General features: G+C 42.1%; 1 protein-coding gene across 1 annotated transcript in view; it reads left to right on the top strand.

Moving 5' to 3' along the window:
- WT1 (WT1 transcription factor) overlaps positions 1-22,305 on the top strand; it is a gene marked incomplete at its 5' end in the record, with an annotated part of 50,436 nt that overhangs the window by 22,143 nt on the left and 5,988 nt on the right. Inside the window, 2 exons of the mRNA XM_080640821.1 lie at positions 17,342-17,438; positions 19,437-19,587. Of these exons, the coding sequence (XP_080496947.1) occupies positions 17,342-17,438; positions 19,437-19,587 (248 nt within the window). The remainder of the gene's footprint in view (positions 1-17,341; positions 17,439-19,436; positions 19,588-22,305) is intronic.

Raw genomic sequence — 22,305 nt, 5'->3', positions numbered from 1 at the left:
ATGCGAGAGAGAGCACAGCATTGTTTGGCTGCCTCTTGCCCGCTCCCCACCGGCGACTGAGTCCACAACCTGGGTACGTGCATTTTATTCCTTGAAAAAGACTTTCTGTGTGTTCTTGAACCAGCAAGATTTCGGTGCAATGCCCAACTGAGCCACACCTGCCTGGGCAATATCAGCGTTCTTGAGTGTACTCCTTCACCTCCACCCCCAGCAAGGAATTAAGTTCTCCTGAATAAATGGTTACACTGATGCCTGTATGCAGGCAGTTCTTTGCCTTGCCATTGGCCTTGGCTAGGGTCTGTTAGCCATAGTATAGAACAGAGCGTGGGACTCCTGGGCTTGCAAGATGGAGATGGAGACTGATTTAGAGCTCTGTCCCCTGTTCCTCTCAGAGTAGACCACTTCAGTTGCTTCTTTTCCTTCACTTCTCACTTCACTTCTGCTACGTTCTCTTCCCTCATTGTTCACCTTTCCCACCCTTTTCTCCTTAGGCATATAGTCAATTGATGTATTTAATTTTTAATTGTGTATGAAATATGTGTAGATTATAGAACAGTTAGAAAATATAAATATATAGGGGAAGAAATTAACACTCCCAGTGAAACTACTATTAATATTGTGTTGCATATGCTTGTAACCTTTTTCTGTGCATACATACACATTTTGTGTCATTTTCTTTTTTATAACAAATGATGATCTGCTTAGATCCAATTCAGCAAATGCATAATCTACAGGCCATTGCAACGTTCTGTGTTTCAACCTTCATTGACTTTTTGAAACTGTTGTCAACGTCTTAAAAAATACTTCACTTAAAAAATATTTTGGGCTTTATAGACTTACCATATCCACACTAACTATTTCATTTTAAAGCAAGGAATTATTTTGTTCTTGTAAAGGTGAGGAGAAGTGACAGGTTTGTTCAGACCAAGAGGAGAAAGGAGCTAAGCAGGAAAGAGAGAAAGAGAAGATGGTGATGAACTTGGAAATGAGGATCATGGTGGATTCAGCGCAGGAAGATGAGGTGGGGTTAATGAGGACTCCAATCTCTTGATAAAGGGGTGTGTACGTGTGTGTGTGTGTGTGTGTGTGTGTGTGTGTGTGTGTGTGTGTGTGTGTGTTGGAGGGGGAGAGGGCATAGCAAATGAGTGGAAGATATCTTACATGAGCTAAAGGAGTTTTTGGACCTCTCATGTCTGTGATCTCAACTCGGTCTCTCTGAGACCTTCGACTCACCATTTACCCTTCTCTCTGCTGTCTATCCAAGAAAAAACCCATCACTTCTAGCTGGAAAAACATTGCTATAAAAGCTAAACTCACAAAAAGTCATCCAAATAAGTGCTTCTCTGAAATAAGGCTACTGTATATGTTAGTCGGTTTTTTCCCCTGTTAAAAGCAAACATGTTCATTTATTCTGGCTTTATTTATTTATAACTCTTCATTTCATATGCATAGCCTATGGACAGACAGTAGTGCAGGGAAGGCCTGGGGAGGGGCTGGGAATGGGGTGGAGGGAGAAAAAGGGGACATCTGTAATACTTTCAACAATAAAGATAAATTAAAAAAATAAATTAAGTCAAAGCAACTGATGTGGTGTTCTTAAGGCTAAGAGGGTGACTTTATCAAAAATGAAAACAACTTTTTCTCTTTGATTATAAAAGTAACTTAGGCTTACTATTTTTTAAAAATTCAGACAGTACCAAAACATTATAAAGGAGAAAAAAATCTGTTATCTCGCCACCCAGAGATAACATTTTAAAACAAATTGGAGTATGTTTTTAACTGTAGAAAAAAAATTCTGGAAACATTGACCAATCTATTAACTATAGTTGCCTTTGGAAAGATTAGAGAGAAAAAGCCTGATAGAGATGGGTAAAAGAGATCTTAGCAGCAGATAAATTGGACAGCACTTTCATAGAGTTTTGCTGCAAAAGGGAGGAAAGAAGTGGGGTTCTGGTTCAATGGGGATAGAGGATTATGCTTTATTTATTTATATTTAAACTTTTTTATATGTTTTTACTGATTTCAGGAAGAGGAAAGAAGAGGGAAAGAGAGATAGAAACATTAACGATGAGAGAGAATAATTGATTGACTGCCTCCTGCATGCCCCCTACTGGGAATCGGGCCCTGACCACGAACTGAACTGTGACCTCTGGTTCATGGGTCAGCGCTCAACCCCTGACCCACACTGCTCTGGCTATTTATTTATATTTAGAAGAAGTACCCTCATGGTTTTGTTTTGTTTTAAAATAAATCTTTATTGTTCAGATTATTACAATTGTTCCTCTTTTTTTCCCCCATAGCTCCCCTCCACCTGGTTCCCACCCAACCCTCTGCCCTTACCCACCCCCCAACTGTCCTCATGTACGATTTTTGTCCAGTCTCTTCCTGCACCCCCCACACCCCTTTCCCCCTAAGAATTGTCAGTCTACTCCCTTTCTATGCCCCTGATTCTATTATATTCACCAGTTTATTCTGTTCATCAGATTTTTTATTCACTTGATTTTTAGATTCACTTGTTGATAGATATGTATTTGTTGTTCATAATTTTTATCTTTATCTTTTCTTCTTCTTCCTCTTCTTAAAGAATAACTTTCAGAATTTCATATAATACTGGTTTGGCGGTGATGAACTCCTTTAGCTTTTTCTTATCTGTGAAGCTCTTTATCTGACCTTCAATTCTGAATGATAGCTTTGCTGGGTAGAGTAATCTTGGTTGTAGGTTCTTGCTATTCATCACTTTGACTATTTATTGCCACTCCCGTCTGGCCTGCATAGTTTCTGTTGAGAAATCAGCTGACAATCGTATGGGTGCTCCCTTGTAGGTAACTGTTTTTCTCTTGCTGCTTTTAATATTCTCTCTTTGTCTTTTGCTCTTGGCATTTTAATTATGATGTGTCTTGGTGTGGTCCTCTTTGGATTCCTTTTTTTGGGGGTTCTGTGCTCTTCCTGGACTTGTAAGTCTATTTCTTTCGCCAGGTGGGGGAAGTTTTCTGTCAACATTAAGTAAGTTTAAGATGTAATGTGATTATTTGAAACATGCATATATTGCAAAATGATTACAATAGTAGTGGCTTGTAAAATGATTGACACAATAATGGTTAGTTAATGCCTCTGTCATTTTATCTAATACACAGAATGGTGACTGTAGTTAACAATATGTATTATATACCTGAAAGTTGCGAAGAGAATAAATCTTAAATGTTTTTACCACATGCACACAAAAAAGGTAATTGTATTATGTATTTTCTATGGCTGCTTTTGAGCAATAATGGCAGAGTAGAGTTTATGTTTTGTAGTTTTAAATTTTTGGCTTTTATATCATGGCTAGAAAGATTTTTCCCCATCCCAATATTTTTAAATAATTTACTTCTTTATTGATATATTTTTAATTTACTTTTTACATTTGAATATTTAATTCATCCTATATTTAATTTATCTTTTCTTTTGCTCAGTCTTTCTCTTGTTGCCAAGTATCAGGCTGTTTTTTTTTTCTGCTATATTTTTATAGTCTGTTTAAATATCTGATAGTTCCCTAGCATTATACTTTTTTATTTCCCAAACTATTTCTGGCCACTGTGTCTTGTTTATTCTGAGATGAACTTCAGATTCATTTTGTTAATTTCAAAGAAAGTCTTTGTCAATATTGGCTTATTAATTGCGACAAATGCACTGTACTAATGTGAGGTATTATTTTAGAAATTTTTCTTTACATCTAAAACCATTCTGAAATAACAAGTTTATTTTAAACGTCTTAATTATAATTTTGAATAGATTGCAGTAGGTTTAAAAATTAATTTTGGAGAACATTGACTTTTGAAAAAAATTTTAATCCTTTCTTCAAGAACATGTTATTTCTCAAGAAATTTTCAAGTTTTGTTCTGTCAGATGTCCCTGTTTAGAATTTCCTCCGTTTTAATGCCTCTGGCTGCCAAATCTCTTTAAGAGTGTGATTCCTTTAGCTACATTATTGTTTCTTCACCTTGAATTACTACATTATGTTACTAACATCGGTTTGGAGGATTTGGGACCTGCAGAAAAGAAGATTATGCACACAGCCTTCATACCTACAAGCCTTCATTTCTCTGAGAAGCAGGAGAGGTCTCCGTCTTAAGAGCTCTGTGCTTGATGCTGGGGTTTTAGTGAGGATATTTATAAATGTAATCGAACATGGTTGAGTAAATTTTTTTGATTCAAGAATGTGTGAGCAGGCTGTTCCATCTTTGCTGTGTGAAATGCAGGGTTCATCTATTATGTGGATTTGGGACACCCATTCTTGGGGTGAAGCTAACAGCTGTCTCTGGCCATAGTGCAAAGCTTTGAGTTAGATAAAATTGGGATTTTAATGAATTAACACCTCAATGTCAGACCGCGTCATCAGGGGAGATCCACATGTTTCTTACATGGTCTGATGAGGTGATCTATGAGAACATGAGTTCCTATGTGTGTATGTGTTGAAGTAGGAAGGAAAGTCATGCCTAAAAATATCCTTTCCAATAGTAGGGGCCAGTAAACATTGTGGATTTTTTTGGATTGTGTTTTCCCCAAACTGTTGTGAGAAACTAGATTGAAAATATCTCTTAGCTCGCCTCTGAGTGTGAAGTAAGAGGAAAAAGGTCAGTTGAAGGAGGTTTATGTACCATTGCAATGGTGAGGAAATCTTGATGGTTCATAAGGGCTGATTTATACAAGCAGTTTTGACAGGCCATTAACCATTCAGTCGGTGTCCTATTAAATAGTTGCCAATGACTAGGCTGCATGGGAAGTGGAGACATTTGAGCTGTGACTATAAAAAAACTTTCAGAAAAGGAATAAAAAACAGGTTTTAGTAATAATAGCATGGTTGGAACAAGTGGGCATCTTCCAAAAGGTAATACTTTGAAAGGACCAGTATTCATTTACAGGTATCATGTTTTGATGTATTTGCTGAAAAAATAAATCCAGTTACCTTTAGATAATTGTTAGATTACATATTAATCAGGACTTTTTCTGTTAAAGGTAGCAGAACCCTCCCCCCCCCCCCCCCCGCATTGTAACTGGCATAGGTCAAATGAGGAATTTAGCAGCTTAGTGTGTGTTTAAAAACCCCATGTCCAGCCCTGGCTGATGTTATCCAGTGGTTAGAGCTTCAGCCTGGGCACCAAAGGGTCTCAGGTTTGATTCCTGGTCAAGGGTGAGTACCTGGGTTGCAGGTTCATCCCCACCCTGGATGGGGCACGTGGGGAGGCAACCAATCAAGGTGTTTCTCTCTAGCCCTCCTTCTCTCTCTCCTTTCTACTATATCTAAAAATCGATGGAGAAATATTCTCCCCTGAGGATTCACAAAAAAAACAAAACAAAGCAAAACAAAAAAACCATGTCTGAATTCAGGGGTTCAGACAGTGTCATTAGAATACTTACATTGTCTCTTGTCTCTGCTTTGTGCTGGCTGCCTTCTCGGGCAGACTGTCTCTGTTGAGGCAAAAATAGCTCAAGAAGAAGGTCTCTCTCTGATGGTTCTTCTCCAGCAAAAGACCCAGGGAAAGCTCTGATTGGCCTGGATTAGGTCATATAACTAGAGAATGCAGTGATCTGATTGGCCAGGCCCTATGTATGTGTTCATCCCTGGAGCCTGAGGGTGGAATTAGAGAGGGGTGGTTCTCTGAGAGGAAAAGAAGTGTTGTGTTAGCAGAGGAAGGTGGAATGGATGTGGAATAGTCAAAGCAAGAGATACTCAATAATTTAAAAAGTCAGAGTTAGTGAAAGTGGAATGAGTCCTCTTTTCTCCAGATATGGTGTGGAGGTGGATGCTATAGAGATGTATGAGACCTGGATAGAAAATAAATGAAGGATGGAGCAGGGGCTGGGGAAGCCTTCTTTTCTAAAGGCTATGGGGAAAGTGTTCATCAAAAATTTTAGTATAGCCGAAACCGGTTTGGCTCAGTGGATAGATCGTCGGCCTGCGGACTGAAAGGTCCCAGGTTCGATTCTGGTCAAGGGCATGTACCTTGGTTGCGGGCACATCCTCAGTGGGAGGTGTGCAGGAGGCAGCTGATCGATGTTTCTCTCTCATCGATGTTTCTAGCTCTCTATCCCTCTCCCTTCCTCTCTGTGAAATATCAATAAAATATATTAAAAAAAAAATTTTAGTATAATAGCCCAAGCCAGTTTAGTTCAATGGATAGAGCACCAGCCTGCATACTGAAGGGTCCTGGGTTCGATTATGGTCAAGGGCACATCTTCGCTTGCAGGCTTGATCCTGGTCCTGGTCAGAGTGCGCATGCAAGAGGCAACCAGTGAATGTTTCTCTCTTTGTCTCCCTTCCCTTCTTCCCTTCCACTCTATCTAAAAACCAATGGAGAAATACCTTCAGGTGAGGATTAACAAAACAAATCAAAACCAAGTACAATAGTTAGAATAACTACCATCATGCAATTTTAAATTAAAATTGACAAAATACGGTGTTTTTGTTAAAGTAAAAAATGCATTGTTTTCTTGAGCCCTGAACTGAAATGAAACACCTGAGGGAAGGAGAAAGGTAAAAAAATTTTAAAGTCAAAAAGTAGATGATTTTTTCTGTAGATGCACTTCTGGGGAACTTTTATATCTATGAATTATCAGATGATATGCATTACGTACGCGGTTTCTTTTAACCCAATCAAATGTAAGATGGTTGTTTTATTTTTAGGTTTACATTCTATGCTGGATTAGGGAAAGAAACGTCATCTTTTGCCCTTTTCCTTTATATTCTCAGGAGCAGAATAATCTTTTGGTTTTTAATGACTTGTTATATTCCCACTATAAAAGATTATATTACACACAGAGAATGACTAGATGGCCGTGCTGGTAATATTTGTGCAGAATTGTGAATTTTATTTGAATATTGTCCTCCGCTTATCACATTCAGGCAGAGTAAAATAACATGTTGAGCTAGAGGTAGCTGTGCTAGGTTGCCACCAGTTCTGCATATGTGCAAAAGGATAATCCATTACCTATTCATTTCTCCAAGTTGGATCTTATAAATGGATATGAAAGTGAGTTTTGAAATTACTCTGGCTACAGGGAAATTATATTTTCATTCACTACGGCTTTAAACTAAGCATTGTGGTATGGTCAACGAGGCTTCCTAGAGGAAGTCCTCGGTTCTTTGGGTCCTAAGTCCTCTAGGACTGGTTCGTTCAAGTACAACAGTCTCTGGCTCATCCTTGTGTATGGTGAGCATTTGTGCAGAGGCTTACTGTTTTGTTTTATTTTATTGGTTGTCCTCTTTCAATTCTCTTTTTTTATTTTTTTATTTTTTATTAAGGTATTATATGTGTACATATCTTACCATTGCCGCCCCCCACCCCAATCCCATACTGTAACTGCTCTTCCCACCCTCTACCCCTCTTGTATTCCCATCTCTTGATTTGTTGGAGACAGCAGGTCAGTAGGCCAGGAGAATAACCCAGATTCTGGATTTGGCAGATTGCTTCCTCTGAACGTTTTTTAACTTTGGGCCTCTACTTATCTCTTGTGTTTCCTAGGTACAGGTAGTTAGATCTAGAGGCTTGATTAGATTTGAGTTCCTTTTTAAAAATATATATTTTTATTGATTTCAGTGATGAAGAGAGAGGGAGAGAGAGATAGAAACATCCATGATGAGAGAGAATCATTCATCTGCTGCCTCCTGCACACCCCCTACTGGGGACCTGAGCCCACAACCCAGGCATGTGCCCTTGACCAGGATCGAACCGGGGACCCTTTAGCCCACGGGCTGACGCTCTATCCACTGAGCCAAACCTGCTAGGGCTGGGTTCCTTTTTTGGATAAGAAAAACTGAGAAGTGGTGGTGTGTTTGGCTTCATCTCGAGGCACAATTTCTTAACATGGTTTTCCATTGCTCATGTCCCTCAAAAGCAGCACATTAGACAGGCTTGCAGCAAAGGGTATTTTCAACACCAAAAGGAATCAGACATGTAAGTGTCTGATATATATGCCTCAGCTCAGTATCAAGAATAGCGTGAGAAGAGGGGTTGATTGGTAAATTTCCTTTTTTTTTTGAGACACAAGAGTTTGAATTTTTCCCAGGTGCTTTCCTTCAATCTGATAAACTTTGCCGAGGTGAGAAGAAAGAGGTGAAGATGGGAGGTTGCCCACCTGGCCAATGACAAGGGGTGAAGAGAGAAATGGCAGGCCAAGGTTTTCCCTTTTTGAATATTGATATCAAATGCTAATTTTATTAAAAATGCGCCTTGTCCTTTTTATTTATTTATTTTTTTACCTCTTCTGTTGATAAGGGATTTCAGAGCAGCTCTGGTTTTCCTCATCTGTTAAACCTCAATTCCTTTTTATTAATCTTGTTGTGCCTGTGAAATATCAAAATTAATCATTTCTAAAGAAGCTACTCTTCAAACGCTAAGTTTTTTTCTGGACCAAACCTCAATGTACAAGTTTTTAGCATGAAGAAAGCTCATAATTTGTGTTATATGAGGAACATTTTTCTCTTTTTGCAGGCTTTCTAAGGACAAGTGGTTATGTACTTTAAAGCTGTCTAGGAAAAGCAGTTTCTCAGGATACATTTTTATGCATTTTAAAGCTGTTTTGGAAAATGTACAGTCCACACCCACCACCAGAAATGGAGTCACCAAGAATATGCTTCTTCTTAGCTTATTTTCCCAGTTAGGTAGGGAGATTTTTAAAAATAAAAATTGTGCTCAGTTTTTAAATTTTTATGTATGTATGTATGGATGGATGGATGTGTGTACGTATGTATGTATTGCTTTGAGAGAGAGAGAGAGAAAAACACCAATTTGTTGTTTCATTTATTTGTGCATTCATTGATTGTTTCTCGGATGTGCCCTGACTGTGATTGAACTCACAACCTTGGTGTTTCAGGAAGAGGCTCTAACCAGCTGAGCTACGTGGCCAGGGCTATGCTCAGTTTTGACTGCTCTAACACACATAAGTGGACCATTTCCATCAGTGTGCCTCTCACTTTCTTTATACCAGGTAAATATTGAGCCTCAGAACAGAAGATGAAGCATATTAAAGAGTAAATATTTTGAACCCTCCCCTCCTCATTGCTCCCCCTCTTAATCCATTTCCACTACATTTTAAAAACTTCATCTGGCTGAATTTAATTCACACCCCTGGAGAAAAGAGCTCGGAATCATTCAAATATCATTAGATGTGAACCCAGCTTCTGGGTTACAAAACCAGAATTGTCTCCCTAGTTTTTGAAGGAAGAAGAGCTGAGCTGACCTGCACTCAAACCCTATCTCTACCACTTGCCATCTTTCTGACTTTGGGCAAATAACTCAGTCTCTCCTTAAACTTCAGTATTATTTGCCGTTAAATAGGGTTTATACCAGTAAGTAATAGTTAACATTCATTGAGGGCATGCCACGTACCAAACATCGTGCTTTACTTATTTTATTTGATCTTGTAAAATACTGATAGTGGCAGGGACAGGGAGAGACCGTTTTTCTAATTTTACATGAGGAAGTTAAGTCATTTGCTTCAGGTGATATACCTTCATGACTCCTGGGGTTGTGCTGAGGATAAAAACTATATAAGTTTTGTAGATCTCAATCATCAGGCTTCTAAGGAGCATACAAGAAATATTTTTGTGATTGTTGGTCGCCTATTACATGTAATCATTGACCTGAACATTTTGTTGGGTTAAAGTTGCGGAGTGATTTTAAAATTTATTTCCCCATAGCTTACCTGTTTTATTTTGAAATAAATATGTGAAATAGATTATTAGCTTCGTTTTACAGATGATAAGCGGATGATTCACCCATGGCCACAGAGCAAATAAATGATAGAAGTGGGCCTGGTACACGGATCTTTAGGTGAGGAACCCATGTTCTTGTGGACTAGTCTTTCAAATGAGTCTGGAGAGAAAGGATCCAGATTAATTTAGCTCTTTCAAATGTATCTCTGAGAATAAATCCGGTTTCTTTTGTATGGTGAGTTGAATAATGACGCCCAAAGACATCCAGGACCTAATCCCTGGAACCTGTGAATCTTGCCTTGTGTGGAAAAAGGAACGTTGCATGTGTGATTAAGTTAAGGATCTTGAGATGGGAATATCATCCTGGATTATCTTGGTGGTCCCTAAATGTAGGGTGTCTTTATAAGAGGAAGACAGGGAGGACAGGGAGAGATTTGATTACAGAAGAACAGTAGGAGAGATGACAAAGGAAGCCAGATGTCAGAGTGATGCAAAGAAAGGGCCAAGGAATGCAGGTGAGTTCTAGGAGCTGAAGAAAGCAAAGAAAGAGATTCTCCCCTCAGACTCCAGAAGACTATAGGCCTGCCAACACCTTGACTTTAACATGGTGAGGCTGATTTTAGACTCTCCTCTCCAGAACTGTAAAATAATAGATTTGTGTTGTTTTAAGCCACCAAATTTGCGGTAGTTTGAATTAGTTGCAATATGGTTTTCTATCTGTAATTTCAGTGCTTACACCTGCTTTCAAGTAGGCCAGTGAAATTTAGAGGTAAACCACTGACATCTAAAGATGATAACTTCTGCCCTGACCGGTTTTGCTCAGTGGATAGAGCGTCGGCCTGCGGACTCAAGGGTCCCAGGTTCGATTCCGGTCAAGGGCATGTACCTTGGTTGCGGGCACATCCCCAGGAGGGGGTGTGCAGGAGGCAGCTGATCGATGTTTCTCTCTCATCGATGTTTCTAACTCTCTACCCTCTCCCTTCCTCTCTGTAAAAAAATCAATAAAATATATTTAAAAAAAAAATAAAGATGATAACTTCTGGATTTTGCCCTAACACCACTGACCATTCCTGCTGTACAAGTACAGCATCCTTTCAAGTTTTCTAGGGTTTGGAAGGTTCTAATAGTTTTCAAAGAAATCAGGCACATCCTCACCTCCACTTGGTTGCCATATGGGAGGAGACAACAGAATCAAGATGGAATTTTCCAGTTTGCATCTTGAACTTCACTGCTCAACCTTTAAAGCAGAGGTTGTAAACTGGTGGTCCTTAGGCGAGAGGATGTTTATATGACCTGACAATGATTCTATAAATTTTCAATTATTTGCCACAATTGAAAACTCAGGTGATCTCCTATAAAAAATCCAGATTTCCGTCTTTTCTTAGAGAATGGAAAGATCTGGAAATACTGGGTTGATAATTATTGCCAGTACTTGGCTGGTAGAGCAGAGTCCTGGTTACCTCCTTTGGATAGGAAATGGGCGGCCAATGTGGCTGTCCTCACCATTTCAGTGCCATCTTGCCTTCCAGGGCCTTCCTCATTTATTTTTCTTACTTGTTTGGCCCCTGTAGATTTATTGAGTTTGTGGCTCTACTTTCAAGAAAAAAGAGCCAAATACATATTCTGATTAGCTTAACAAAGACATAAAATAATTTTGCCCTTGGGCCAATAATCTGGAAATTCATGGAGAATAAGAGAGGTGACAAGAGAGTTAAGACAGGTAAATGTCTTAGTTTTCAAGTAGAAAAAAACACAACAGTGAATTCTGGAAACCAAAGAGCAGCGAAGTTAGCTTGAATTCTTGGGAAAGTTATTAGGCCAGATCTTTGGAAGCATGTAGAAAGAAAATGATCATTAGGAACTAACGTATTTTAACCACATACAAAACGATGTTCAGGTTTATTTCTTTTTGTGGTAGAATTACTCGTCTCATAGTGGAAGGCCCCTAGTATAATGGGTCTTTATTGACAAAAGACATTTGATAGTCACTTTTGATGTCCTTGTGGGCATGACAGGGAATTATGGGCTAAATACTTGAATGAATGATTTGTACCTAGTTACACAACAAAACCAAAGGGGCTTCTTAAGCATGTTTATCAAGCAATCAAGTGATTTCTAGTGCAGTGCTCTGTGGCAGGAGGGAGAAGCAGTCACATTACTTGTAGCCTCCTTCCCCACATCTGCACCAGACCCACCGGCTCTTCTCTTTTATTTATTTTTATTTTTTTAATTTATTTTTTATTTTTTTAAATTTTTTATTATTTTTTTATTGTTTGAAGTATTACAAATAGTAGTACATATGTCTCCTTTTGTTTTTTTCCCCATTGACCTCCCCCCCGGCCTCCCCTACCCCCAGTACATGCATGCCTTTACCTGCCCCCCCCCTCCCCGCCCAGTGTCTTGTATGCATTGGTTATGGCTCTTCTCTGAACCACAGCTGCCCTCATTCCATCTCACTGTAAATCCTTGTGATCCCCCTGATGATGTTGGCCAAGGCGTTATCAAATCCCTTTTCCCTCTCATTCATCTGGAAAAGTATCTTACCTGTCAGAGAGAAGTTTACTAGGCAATAAAACAGAAAACCATGAAAACATTTTTCAAAGCACCAATTTCTTAGCCTAAGAAAGTCCAGCTTTACTCAGGCTTGGGTCACATGCCTTACTGTGCATCGCTCTGGGCTTCCTTTACTTTGCTTCTCATTAGCTGCATGTAAAGGTGGATCAAACCATTACACGCATTTCTTTTTTTTTTTTTTTAAATATATTTTATTGATATTTTACAGAGAGGAAGGGAGAGGGATAGAGAGCTGGAAACATCGATGAGAGAGAAACATCCATCAGCTGCCTCCTGCACACCTCCCACTGGGGATGTGCCCGCAACCAAGGTACATGCCCTTGACCGGAATCGAACCCGGGACCCTTCAGTCCGCAGCCCGACGCTCTATCCACTGAGCCAAACCGGTTTCGGCCCAATACACGCATTTCTATCCTAAGGGAGATTTGGGTTTTTCAGTGGCTTGGTCAGTGGATTCACACTTCCCTTTGAAACCTTCTTTCTGATATCAGTTCTATGAGTGATAACTCCTTTATCTCTGGGGCATGATGAATTTTTACCCCACAACTGTCCAGGGCTCTGTGATTCCTTTATGTGGAAGGTGCATATTTGGTTCTAGAACTCTCTTCATTGGGCTAGTAGCCTCTTGCCCTTTTTGGAAGGCCTTATGGTTCCAGACTTCTAGAAATCCTACCCTCACTCCTATTTTATTCATCCACAGCAGAGTAACTGGAAGTTTTTAAGGCTGGTCTCTCTTGGGGTAAAGCTTGGCTTTACTTGGCCATCAAGCTAGTAGCTGGCTCTTAACGGTGGCTCTTGTTGCAATGGCAGCCACCACCTTCCTGAGCCTCTCTGTCTCAGGTTAACTCCTGCTGATGACTTATGCTCTGTTCAACTGGACCCCATACACATGACTAGGTTCTCTATGATGTCTTCCCTCCAGTTGCCCCCTAGAACCTTCTCAAATTCTCTCACTTCTATACATATTGTAAATACAATAGTTCCCAACAACAGCAGGGAAGATCCTTTCCTCTTACGAAAACACAGGAAAGCTGCTTTTCAAATGTTGAGATAACACGAAAGAAGAATGAAAGCAAATGTTTGGAAGACAAATCAAGAGTCAAAAAGATTTCAACAGTTGGGAATTACTTGCTAAAAGAAATAGAATGGAATTTGAAGGATATATGAGTAGTCTTGAATTGCAGCTTGAAAAAATCATGTCTTCAAGCTTAAGATTGGAGATACCTGCCTTGCTTGCAGTTTATACTAGGGTGGGTGCTGTGGTTGGAGATATTATTTGGCTAAGGAAGACAACTGTGACCTGAGTGCTAGGAAGATGTGCTCTCAGGTGTGTAATTAGCACTGCTCTGTCCTGATTGAGGGGGGAAGTCCCAGGCCCTAAAAGCCTGTAGGCCTGATGCATTGTACTCTGTGTGACTAGCATATTGATTTTGAAAAATTTGAAATGGAACCCCTTTGGGTGAGGCATGTACTCTCCAGTCTTACGCATTGATGTTCCTTCCTTGATTCCAAAGGCTGTGTGTGTGTGTGTGTGTGTGTGTGTGTGTGTGTGTGTGTGTGTGTCTTAACTCCTTTATAGAACTTCTCTTCTGGAGCATAGGGATCCATCCTAAGCCCACATTTTGAGAGGCACTAACAAACTGAAGTGGATCAAGAAGAGGAGGATCCGGATAGTAAAGGAATTAGATACCAGTTCATGTTGCAATAGTTCAGAGAACCACAGTTCTGTAGCCTGGTGAGCTGCCTTCAAATAGCTGGAGGATTGTCTGTGGAAGTGGAGTTAGATTCAGTCCATCTCATGGAACATTTATGGACTATGCGCCTTACGTCAGTTACTAAGTCAAGAGGATACAGAGAGAAATAAGTTGGTCTCTGTCCTCAGGGCCAAGTTTACCATAGAGCAGAGGAGATACACAGAGATGGCTGTAAAATAGTAAGACTCACTCTGTGGTTCTTCAAAAGACAGAAATGAGGAGACCATGCTATATTCTCCTAATAGCATGGGCTGTCTTGAAAACTTGTCACTCTTCAACTTCTGAGGATGAGCTAGAGGTGCTATGAATGGGGGTTGGCATAGATTACTCTTCTGCCTCTATTAGTGGATGCTTCCAAGACCACCGACTTGTTTTCCTTTACCTATCTAGAGAGTCATCATTGAGCCCACTGGTTGTACTCGGTGTCCTGGGCATACCACATGGGGAAGAGTGTTGGGTTGCAGGGTTTCCATAGTGTGGAATTGCATTGTGTGTTTGTCTTCTATAAACACAAGAGCCAGTAGGAAGGGCTCAGCTTTTTTTCTGATTCATGAACCTGGTAGAAGAATGTAGTGGCATATTTGGCAGATACACTCTAGTCTAGTTGCTGGTTGCTTCTTTTGTTTGTTGGCTTGCATCAGGCTGTGAGATTCATGTCATTCCCTTTGAATGACACAGCACTTCATTTCCTGGGACAAGTATCCTAAGTAACGTCTATTCCCCGTGTCCTCCACCCTCCAGGAACCCAGAAACATCCAGAGATCAACTGCCAAGACAGGAGATTCCTACTTCTTCCCCTTTGATGGCAGAACTCTAAAATAATTCATATTCCTATTGCTTTGTCCCTAGGGATTCCTCAGCCCTGGAAAGTGTGTAAGTCACATTTTGGCTGCAGGCAGAAGGCTAAAAGCAGGCAAAGACAGCATCTCTTCACAGCTTTTGAGGCAAAATGTTCTGGCAGCAGCATTCTCATCCTGTCCGCTTTCTGCTACCCCATCACCATCATCATCAACTCTCACTTCCCGACTGTCCATGTAATTGTAAGGAACGCAGACATGGTCTCTTTTTCTTGGCAGGCACATTCTAAGGTTCAGAAAGGCAGATACTATCTGGATTTGGCATGTCTTTCTAATTTTTACGTGTTTGACCCTAGTTTAGCTCTTTGGGACATTTCTCTTCAGAAATCACCTGAAAGATGTGGAAACAAGGTGTATATAGTAGGTTATGGGGAGCAACCTGCCACCCACCTCCCCAGACTTCCATCATTGCTCTGTGCAAAGGAGACAGGCAATCTTTTCTCAAAAGTTTGGAGCCAGAACTACATGTGACACCCCACAGCTGCTATGGCCACAGGGTGTGTGGACATGTCAGGCGTCCCTGGCAGACACTCTTGCCTTCCAGGAATTCTCTTCCCTGGGTGAGTGAGAGTTGAGCCAGCCCCAGGCTTCCCCCATACCTTCAGATGGAGTGGGCTCATCAGCCAAGCCACCTGCCTCCTGCCCTGGGACCCCTGCAATCTCCAGAGTAACAGTCAGAGGGTGGAGGCTCTCAGCCCTGACAGCTAGTTTATTACACTTGGAGGCTTAAAACATGCTGGTGCATGGACCCCATTCTGCAGAGGTAATTTTTTAAAAGCAGCTTCACAGATTTCATATATCATACAGCTCACTCATTTGGAGTATACAACTCAATAGTTTCAGTATATTCGGACTTGTGTGACCAGTACCACAGTTTTAGGACATTTTCAGCAGTCAGTCTCAATTTCTCTTTCCCAGCCCTAGGCAACCAGCCACCAAAATCCTCTTTCTGTCACCATAATTCTGCCTATTTCTGGACACTTCGTGTAAGTGGAATCACACAATAGGTGGTCCTTTGTGAGTGGCCTCTCTCACTTAGTACAGTGTTTTCAAGGTTTGTCCACATTATCAGGTATCAGTATTTTCTTCCTTTTTATTGCCAAATAGCATTCCATTTTATGAAGGTACTGCATTTTGTTTACTCACTCATCAGCTGATGGACTTTTGGGTTGATTCCACTTTTTAGCCAGGATGAATAAATGCTGCTCAAAAACAATGTGCAGAGGTTTTTGTGTAAACATATGATTCATTTCTCCTGGGAACATACCTGGACATGGAATTGCTGGCCCTACGGGAACTTTATGTCTAACCTATTGAAGACCTTCCAGGCATTTTCCAAAGCTGCTGCACCATTTCACAGAGGTATTTTATAAAAGCTCTCCATGATGATTCTAGATGTGATCGCAGTGTGCCGCCAAGGTGGATAAGAACCCTCACTCTGTCTGCCTTGTTTGGAAGTAAAATAACTGTAGAATAGATATCAGATTTTTCCTGGAGGAGAGATTACGTTTAGAGCAGAACATCCACCCCTTCCAAGTGATTGCTTTTCAACATTCCACATCCCTCAGCTCTCACTAGTAGTCCACGGTTAACCTGAGCATCTAGGCCCTAGTCACTAGGGGACTAGGCAGTCTACTGCTGGAGGAAGATTATCCAGTGTCTGCCTTTGGCACGGGTTGGCTGCCAAAAGTTAAGTTGATCTGGAAAACTGATCTCTAGGTTAAGTGGATCAGGGCCACAGATGTGTCACCCCCACTTCTGAGGATGTGACATCTCTCCTTGTGTCATCACTTTCTTGGCGCTATCTGGTGAAAACTGAGTCATGAGGTGCCGACAAACATCCATTGCACTTGATGTGAACTTGAGGCATCTGCTCATTCCTGAGATATTTGCAGCTGTCAGCCCTGCCATCTAGAGGGTAAACAGTGTGCTGGGGGTGAACTCCTGCCACTGTGACTGTTCCCGGCCTGTCTGAGAGAGGCAGAGCCCCAGACGGTGCAATGCCTCTGTGAGAATCTAAGTGTGAGGGAGGGCTGCGTGGTGGTGACACCAGGATTGAGCAGCCCCGCCCTTCGCAAAACCCTACTTCCCAAGTAGCCCCGATGGAGGGAGGCAGAAACCAGCTGTTGTCCTGTGAGCTTTAAAAATCATTCCTTGCCGAAACTGGTTTGGCTCAGTGGATAGAGCGTCAGCCTGCAGACTGAAAGGTCCCAGGTTCAATTCCGGTCAAGGGCATGTACTTTGGTTGCGGGCACATCCCCAGTAGGGGGTGTGCAGGAGGCAGCTGATCGATGTTTCTCTCTCATCGATGTTTCGAACTCTCTATCTCTCTCTCTTCCTCTCTGTAAAAAAATCAATAAAATATATTAAAAAAAAAATCATTCCTGCTGCTTCAGATGCACATTTCCAAATGGTGCCTCTGGACCAACCCGAGCCTTGTTTTCTCTCCTTTGTGTTTGCAGCCATGGCACAGGGTATGAGAGCGATAACCACACCACGCCCATCCTCTGTGGCGCCCAGTACAGAATACACACCCACGGTGTCTTCAGGGGCATTCAGGTGAGTACTCCGGGACCTGGCTGGAAGTGGACGTCATGGCCTCTTTTCCTTCTCAACATCCACCCTCTCACTTCCTTGCCGATGGCCATTTGATCCTAGCAAGTCTGTTCCTAATTGTATGCGCCTGGGACAGCAGGGACCCCTCCTCTTCCAGGGGGCAGGTAGGGCAGCCTCCTCCTCTCCAGAGGCCAGCGTGAAGGGGGCTGCCTCCCTGGCTCAGGCCAAGATGCTTCCTGTAGAATCCCATTTCTTTTTTCATGGTTTAATGTGCCTTCTCCATGGTGGGCTGCGCAGCTCTTATATTTGGGGCTAAACGGGCTTGAATGAATGGCCTGCCTTTGACTTGATCGGCAATGTAAAGTGCCCAAAGGTAGACTCTGTCTTGCCAAGTGTTGCTAATAAATAACAATAACATCAGTAACTGCACCACCTATGGCTGGACACGTTGCATATGCCAGGCATTGTGCTAAGTTTTATACATGAACTGTTTTTTAAAAAAATAAATTTATTTATTTTTTACAACAATGTTTTAGTTTCAAGGGAAAATTGTGCAGAAAGTACAGAGAGTGCCCCTATCTTCCCTCTCCCCTGCTTCTCCCCTGACATAGTCTCTATGATTATTAATATCTTGCCTTGGTATGGTGCATTTGTTACAATGCATGAGCCAATAGTGACACATTATTGTTAACCAAAGTCCATAGTTCACATTAGGGTTCACTTTTTGTGCTGTGTGGTTCTGTGGGTTTTGTGAAATGCATAATGCTGTGTATCTTCCATTACAATATCATACAGAGCAGTTTCACTGCCTAAAAATGCCCTATGTTCTACCTGCTCATCTCTCCCCCTTCTCCTGCCCCCATAACCACTGATCTTTTCACCGTCTATAGTTGTGCCTTTTCCCAGAGTGTCCTATAGTTGGAATCATACAGTACGTAGCCTTTTCAGAGCGGCTCCTTTCACTTAGTAATACACGTTTAAGCTTCTTCCATGTCTATACATTGACCCTTCCCCCTCCACTTAGTTCTCAGCACACCTTTATGAGGTAGGTACTATTATTAGCTGCATTTTCTAGGTAAGGAAACTGAAGCCTGGAGAAGACGAGTGGCTTGTCCAAAACCACATAGCTGATAAGAGGTGGAGCAGAGATTTACAACATGACTTGTTTGACTCCAAAAACCCTGTTTTTAACCACGTCCTTATACTGCCTCCTAGGGAGACATAAGGCTGTGAACAGTTTGGGGGAGGAGGGCGTCTCCAAAGAGAATGAAGGGGAGCTTGCCTCATTGTTTTCCTCTAGCTCTTTTTCAGGTAGGACTGACTGTACATGTACACTCACAAGATAAAGGCGATCAACATACTGCCCTGTGAAGGATGTGTATGATGCACAGAGGGCAGACCCAGTGTTTTCTGGGGTCCCTGTTCAAGCACTGCACATGCAGCCTCTGGTTTCAGCTCCCCTTCACAAACAGCACCCACAGATCTCAGGGGCTCCTCTTCCTTGTCATTTACTCACCCATGGAAGGTCTGGTTAGTTGGAGCTCATCTGTATCCCGCATGCCTCTCTAATAAGGATGTTCCCACCCATTGCAAATTGGGCCCCGGTCTTGTGGCCATGCATCTGAGTGGGAGGGAATGGAATAGAATCTGGGACTTTGGCTTCCAAACCTCACCACATCTAGTGGAGAAGCTGAGAGACAGGCTGGACTGGGAGCTCTTCCAGTCACCAGCATTTCTTTTCCAGATACTCTGGATCAACGACCCCAAACAGACTTCAGGTACTGGTTCTGGCTGGTCAGTATTGATGGCATTAGAGCACTGCATTGTAGAATGCACTGATCCGCATCCATTAGCGATGTCTGCTGTGGGCATGTAGTGTGTAAAGGGAAGCGGCTCTGCCATCCCTTCTTTGGGTATATTCCAATGCACACTTTCCCTGGAGACCCGGCACGCATGTTCACATGTGGCTAAAGCCTGCATTCTCTTACACTCTGCTTGCAGGACGTGCGGCGCGTGCCTGGAGTAGCCCCGACTCTGGTCCGGTCAGCATCTGAGACCAGTGAGAAACGCCCCTTCATGTGTGCTTACCCGGGCTGCAATAAGCGATATTTTAAGCTGTCGCACTTACAGATGCACAGCCGGAAGCACACTGGTAAGTGTGTCACCGACCAGCGTCGGTTCGGTGACCTTTGGGCAGGGCTGGTTCTGGAGCTCCTGCTCCTGTGTCTCACACGCTAAGGACCCCGGTGATTGCTGGGATGGACAGTAGGCGCTACTTGGAAAGATCTGGCTCAGGTGATAGAAAAAAAGGCTGCAGGGCCATTTTGTATCCTGATTATCCATCCTTTAATAAAGAAGTCAGTAAGCTGTCTTTTTATTTTTTTTTAAATATATTTTATTGATATTTTACAGAGAGAGGAAGGGAGAGGGATAGAGAGCTAGAAACATCGATGAGAGAGAAACATCGATCAGCTGCCTCCTGCACACCTCCCACTGGGGATGTGCCCGCAACCAAGGTACATGCTCTTGACCGGAATCGAACCTGGGACCCTTCAGTCCGCAGGCCGACGCTCTATCCACTGAGCCAAACCGGTTTCGGCAGTAAGCTGTCTTAAGGAAGAGCTGAGCAGAGTGGTGGAAGGAGAATCACATAGAATTAAAGAGGCTGGTGTTTGAATTCTGGCTTCATCACCAAGTGGTGAGACCTAGCCAAAGTTACTTAACCTCTCTTAACCTCATTTGCTTCATGTGAAAAATGGAGATGATAATGCCTACCTTATGTAATTGTTAAAAGCAGATTAAATTTTAACATTAAAATGGATTAAAGAAATTATAGGTCTGAGACACCAAGTGCAGTACCCTATGCCTATAGGTCTGAATAAATGATAGTGTTACTATTAGAATACTATTAGCATCTCTAAAGAGAGAGGGGCTAGCCTGGGAGTTTGGTAATCAGACAATTTTGAGAGCTTAATGGGCCAGGTTATCCCAAGATTAGGAAGAGATGGTTCAAAGACAAACTTAACCTGCTTGGGTGAATAATAATCAACCAAATGAGAATGGGGAAATGGATTGTAGGTTTAATTTTTGTTTTCAGTCTTAAAAAGAAGATGGTGATTTTGATGATGCGTCTAGGAAAACTTGATTTTCCCCACAGGTCTGCCTCTGGGAAAGAGTCCTTGTGTGGTTGTTGGACACCTCAAATGTGAACAGCCGTTTTACAAATATTTGCCCTTGGCCTGTGGATCGGAGTGAGGTTGGGTCTCCCCTATAGGGAAAGGGAGAAGAGCAGGCTTTTCTGCAAGGCAGCTGGCGCCATACTTCTTCATTTAAATTTTTTTTTTAAATTGATGAGAGAAAGAGAGAGAGAGAGAAAGAAAGATCGATGTGAGCGAGAAACATTGACTAGTACTTCCCTCATGCATCCTGACCAGGGATCGAATGTACAACCTGGATATGTGCCTTGACCAGGAATCGAACTTGCAACCTTTTGGTGTATGGGATGATGCTCCAGTCACCTGAGCTCCACTGACCAGGGCATTCTTTCCACAATTGAAAGACAGCTTTGTTGTGACGATAAGCGTCATTATTTAATATTACTGCTGAGGTTGCTTAGGGGGAAGCTAGAGAAGAAAGTGATCTGCTTTCAGATCTCTAGACCATTGGACGTTGCTACGTCATTGCATGTGGAGGATGCAGTTCCTGCGTAAACCTGACTTTGCACTCAGTGCACCACTGGCTTTGAGGCTAAAGATGAGAAAACCGGTGGCATGTTCTGTTTTCACATAGTTTCCTAAATGGGATCATTTGGGAAGTAAATGTTAAGGTTAGAAGGGAGATGGTAAGTAAAACTCTGCTTGGAAGAATGCGAAGGAATACATTCAAGACGATACATTTGTAGAAACTTTTAATGGAAAAGAGATACTTAGCAAACAATGAGGGTTCGATGTCTGTGTGAAGGGAAGACAGTAGACAAGATCGCCAAGACTATCAGACCTGCCAGGGCATGCTGGTATATAACAATTCTGTGGCCCCCTTCTTGAAAGAGTACAATTTGTAATAATAGTGCAGACTGTAATATGAAGTAATTCTATTTTAAATGCTTTTTATGTGTCAAGCTCTTTACACGCATTATTTCATTTAATCCTCACACATACAACAATTATCAGTGAGTAGGGTACAGCGGAATCAGGACTCAAATTCACGCCTTTTAATTCCAAGTCACAAGCCCCCAGTTCAAAGGGCGTATGGTCTGTTTTGGATCTAGGACATATACAATTGAAAAGGGACTAAGAGAGCACATGATAATGTACTAAACCAGAGGCTGGAGGAGTGGGAAGAGTTGTTCAGAGAGTATCCACTTGAGCTAGAGTCAAGGAGGTTTCTTGGTGGAGGATGGGTGTGGGCTGACCATCAAGGTTAAGGTCGGGCAGAAAAAGGAAAAACGGGAACAGGGAAAAGAAATGAGACCGAATAGTGGTATTGTCCTCCCCAAGTGTAGAGGTGAAGCTAAGTCACTGGGCTGGGAACAAGTAGCAAGTTAAGGAAAGGCTCCTGCCCTCGGGAATTTCCAGCCGGTGGGAGAAGGCAGACCTGGGCACAGCCCACCACGTTCGATGTTCTGTAAGAAATTCTGTAAGGAGCGAAGGAAGGGCTTTCAGTCTGCACGTGACATTCCCAGGAAGGATCACAGACAAACAGGCATTTGTGAGGAACTTACAGCAGACTTTTTGCCGGGTAGGAACGTGGGGATAGGGACCAAGGGCGTTTAGTGTGAGCAAAGGGTGAGGCAGATTTCGGGAATGGTGAGCTCTGGTATAGCAGGGATAGAGGTTACTCAGGGGAGATAGAGGAGGTTATGGGGCTGGAA

The sequence above is a fragment of the Plecotus auritus genome, assembly GCF_963455305.1.
Source record: "Plecotus auritus genome assembly, chromosome: 9".
Taxonomy (NCBI): domain Eukaryota; kingdom Metazoa; phylum Chordata; class Mammalia; order Chiroptera; family Vespertilionidae; genus Plecotus; species Plecotus auritus.
The sequence above is the reverse complement of the archived record's forward strand: the minus strand, read 5'-3'. Positions and strand labels throughout refer to the sequence as shown.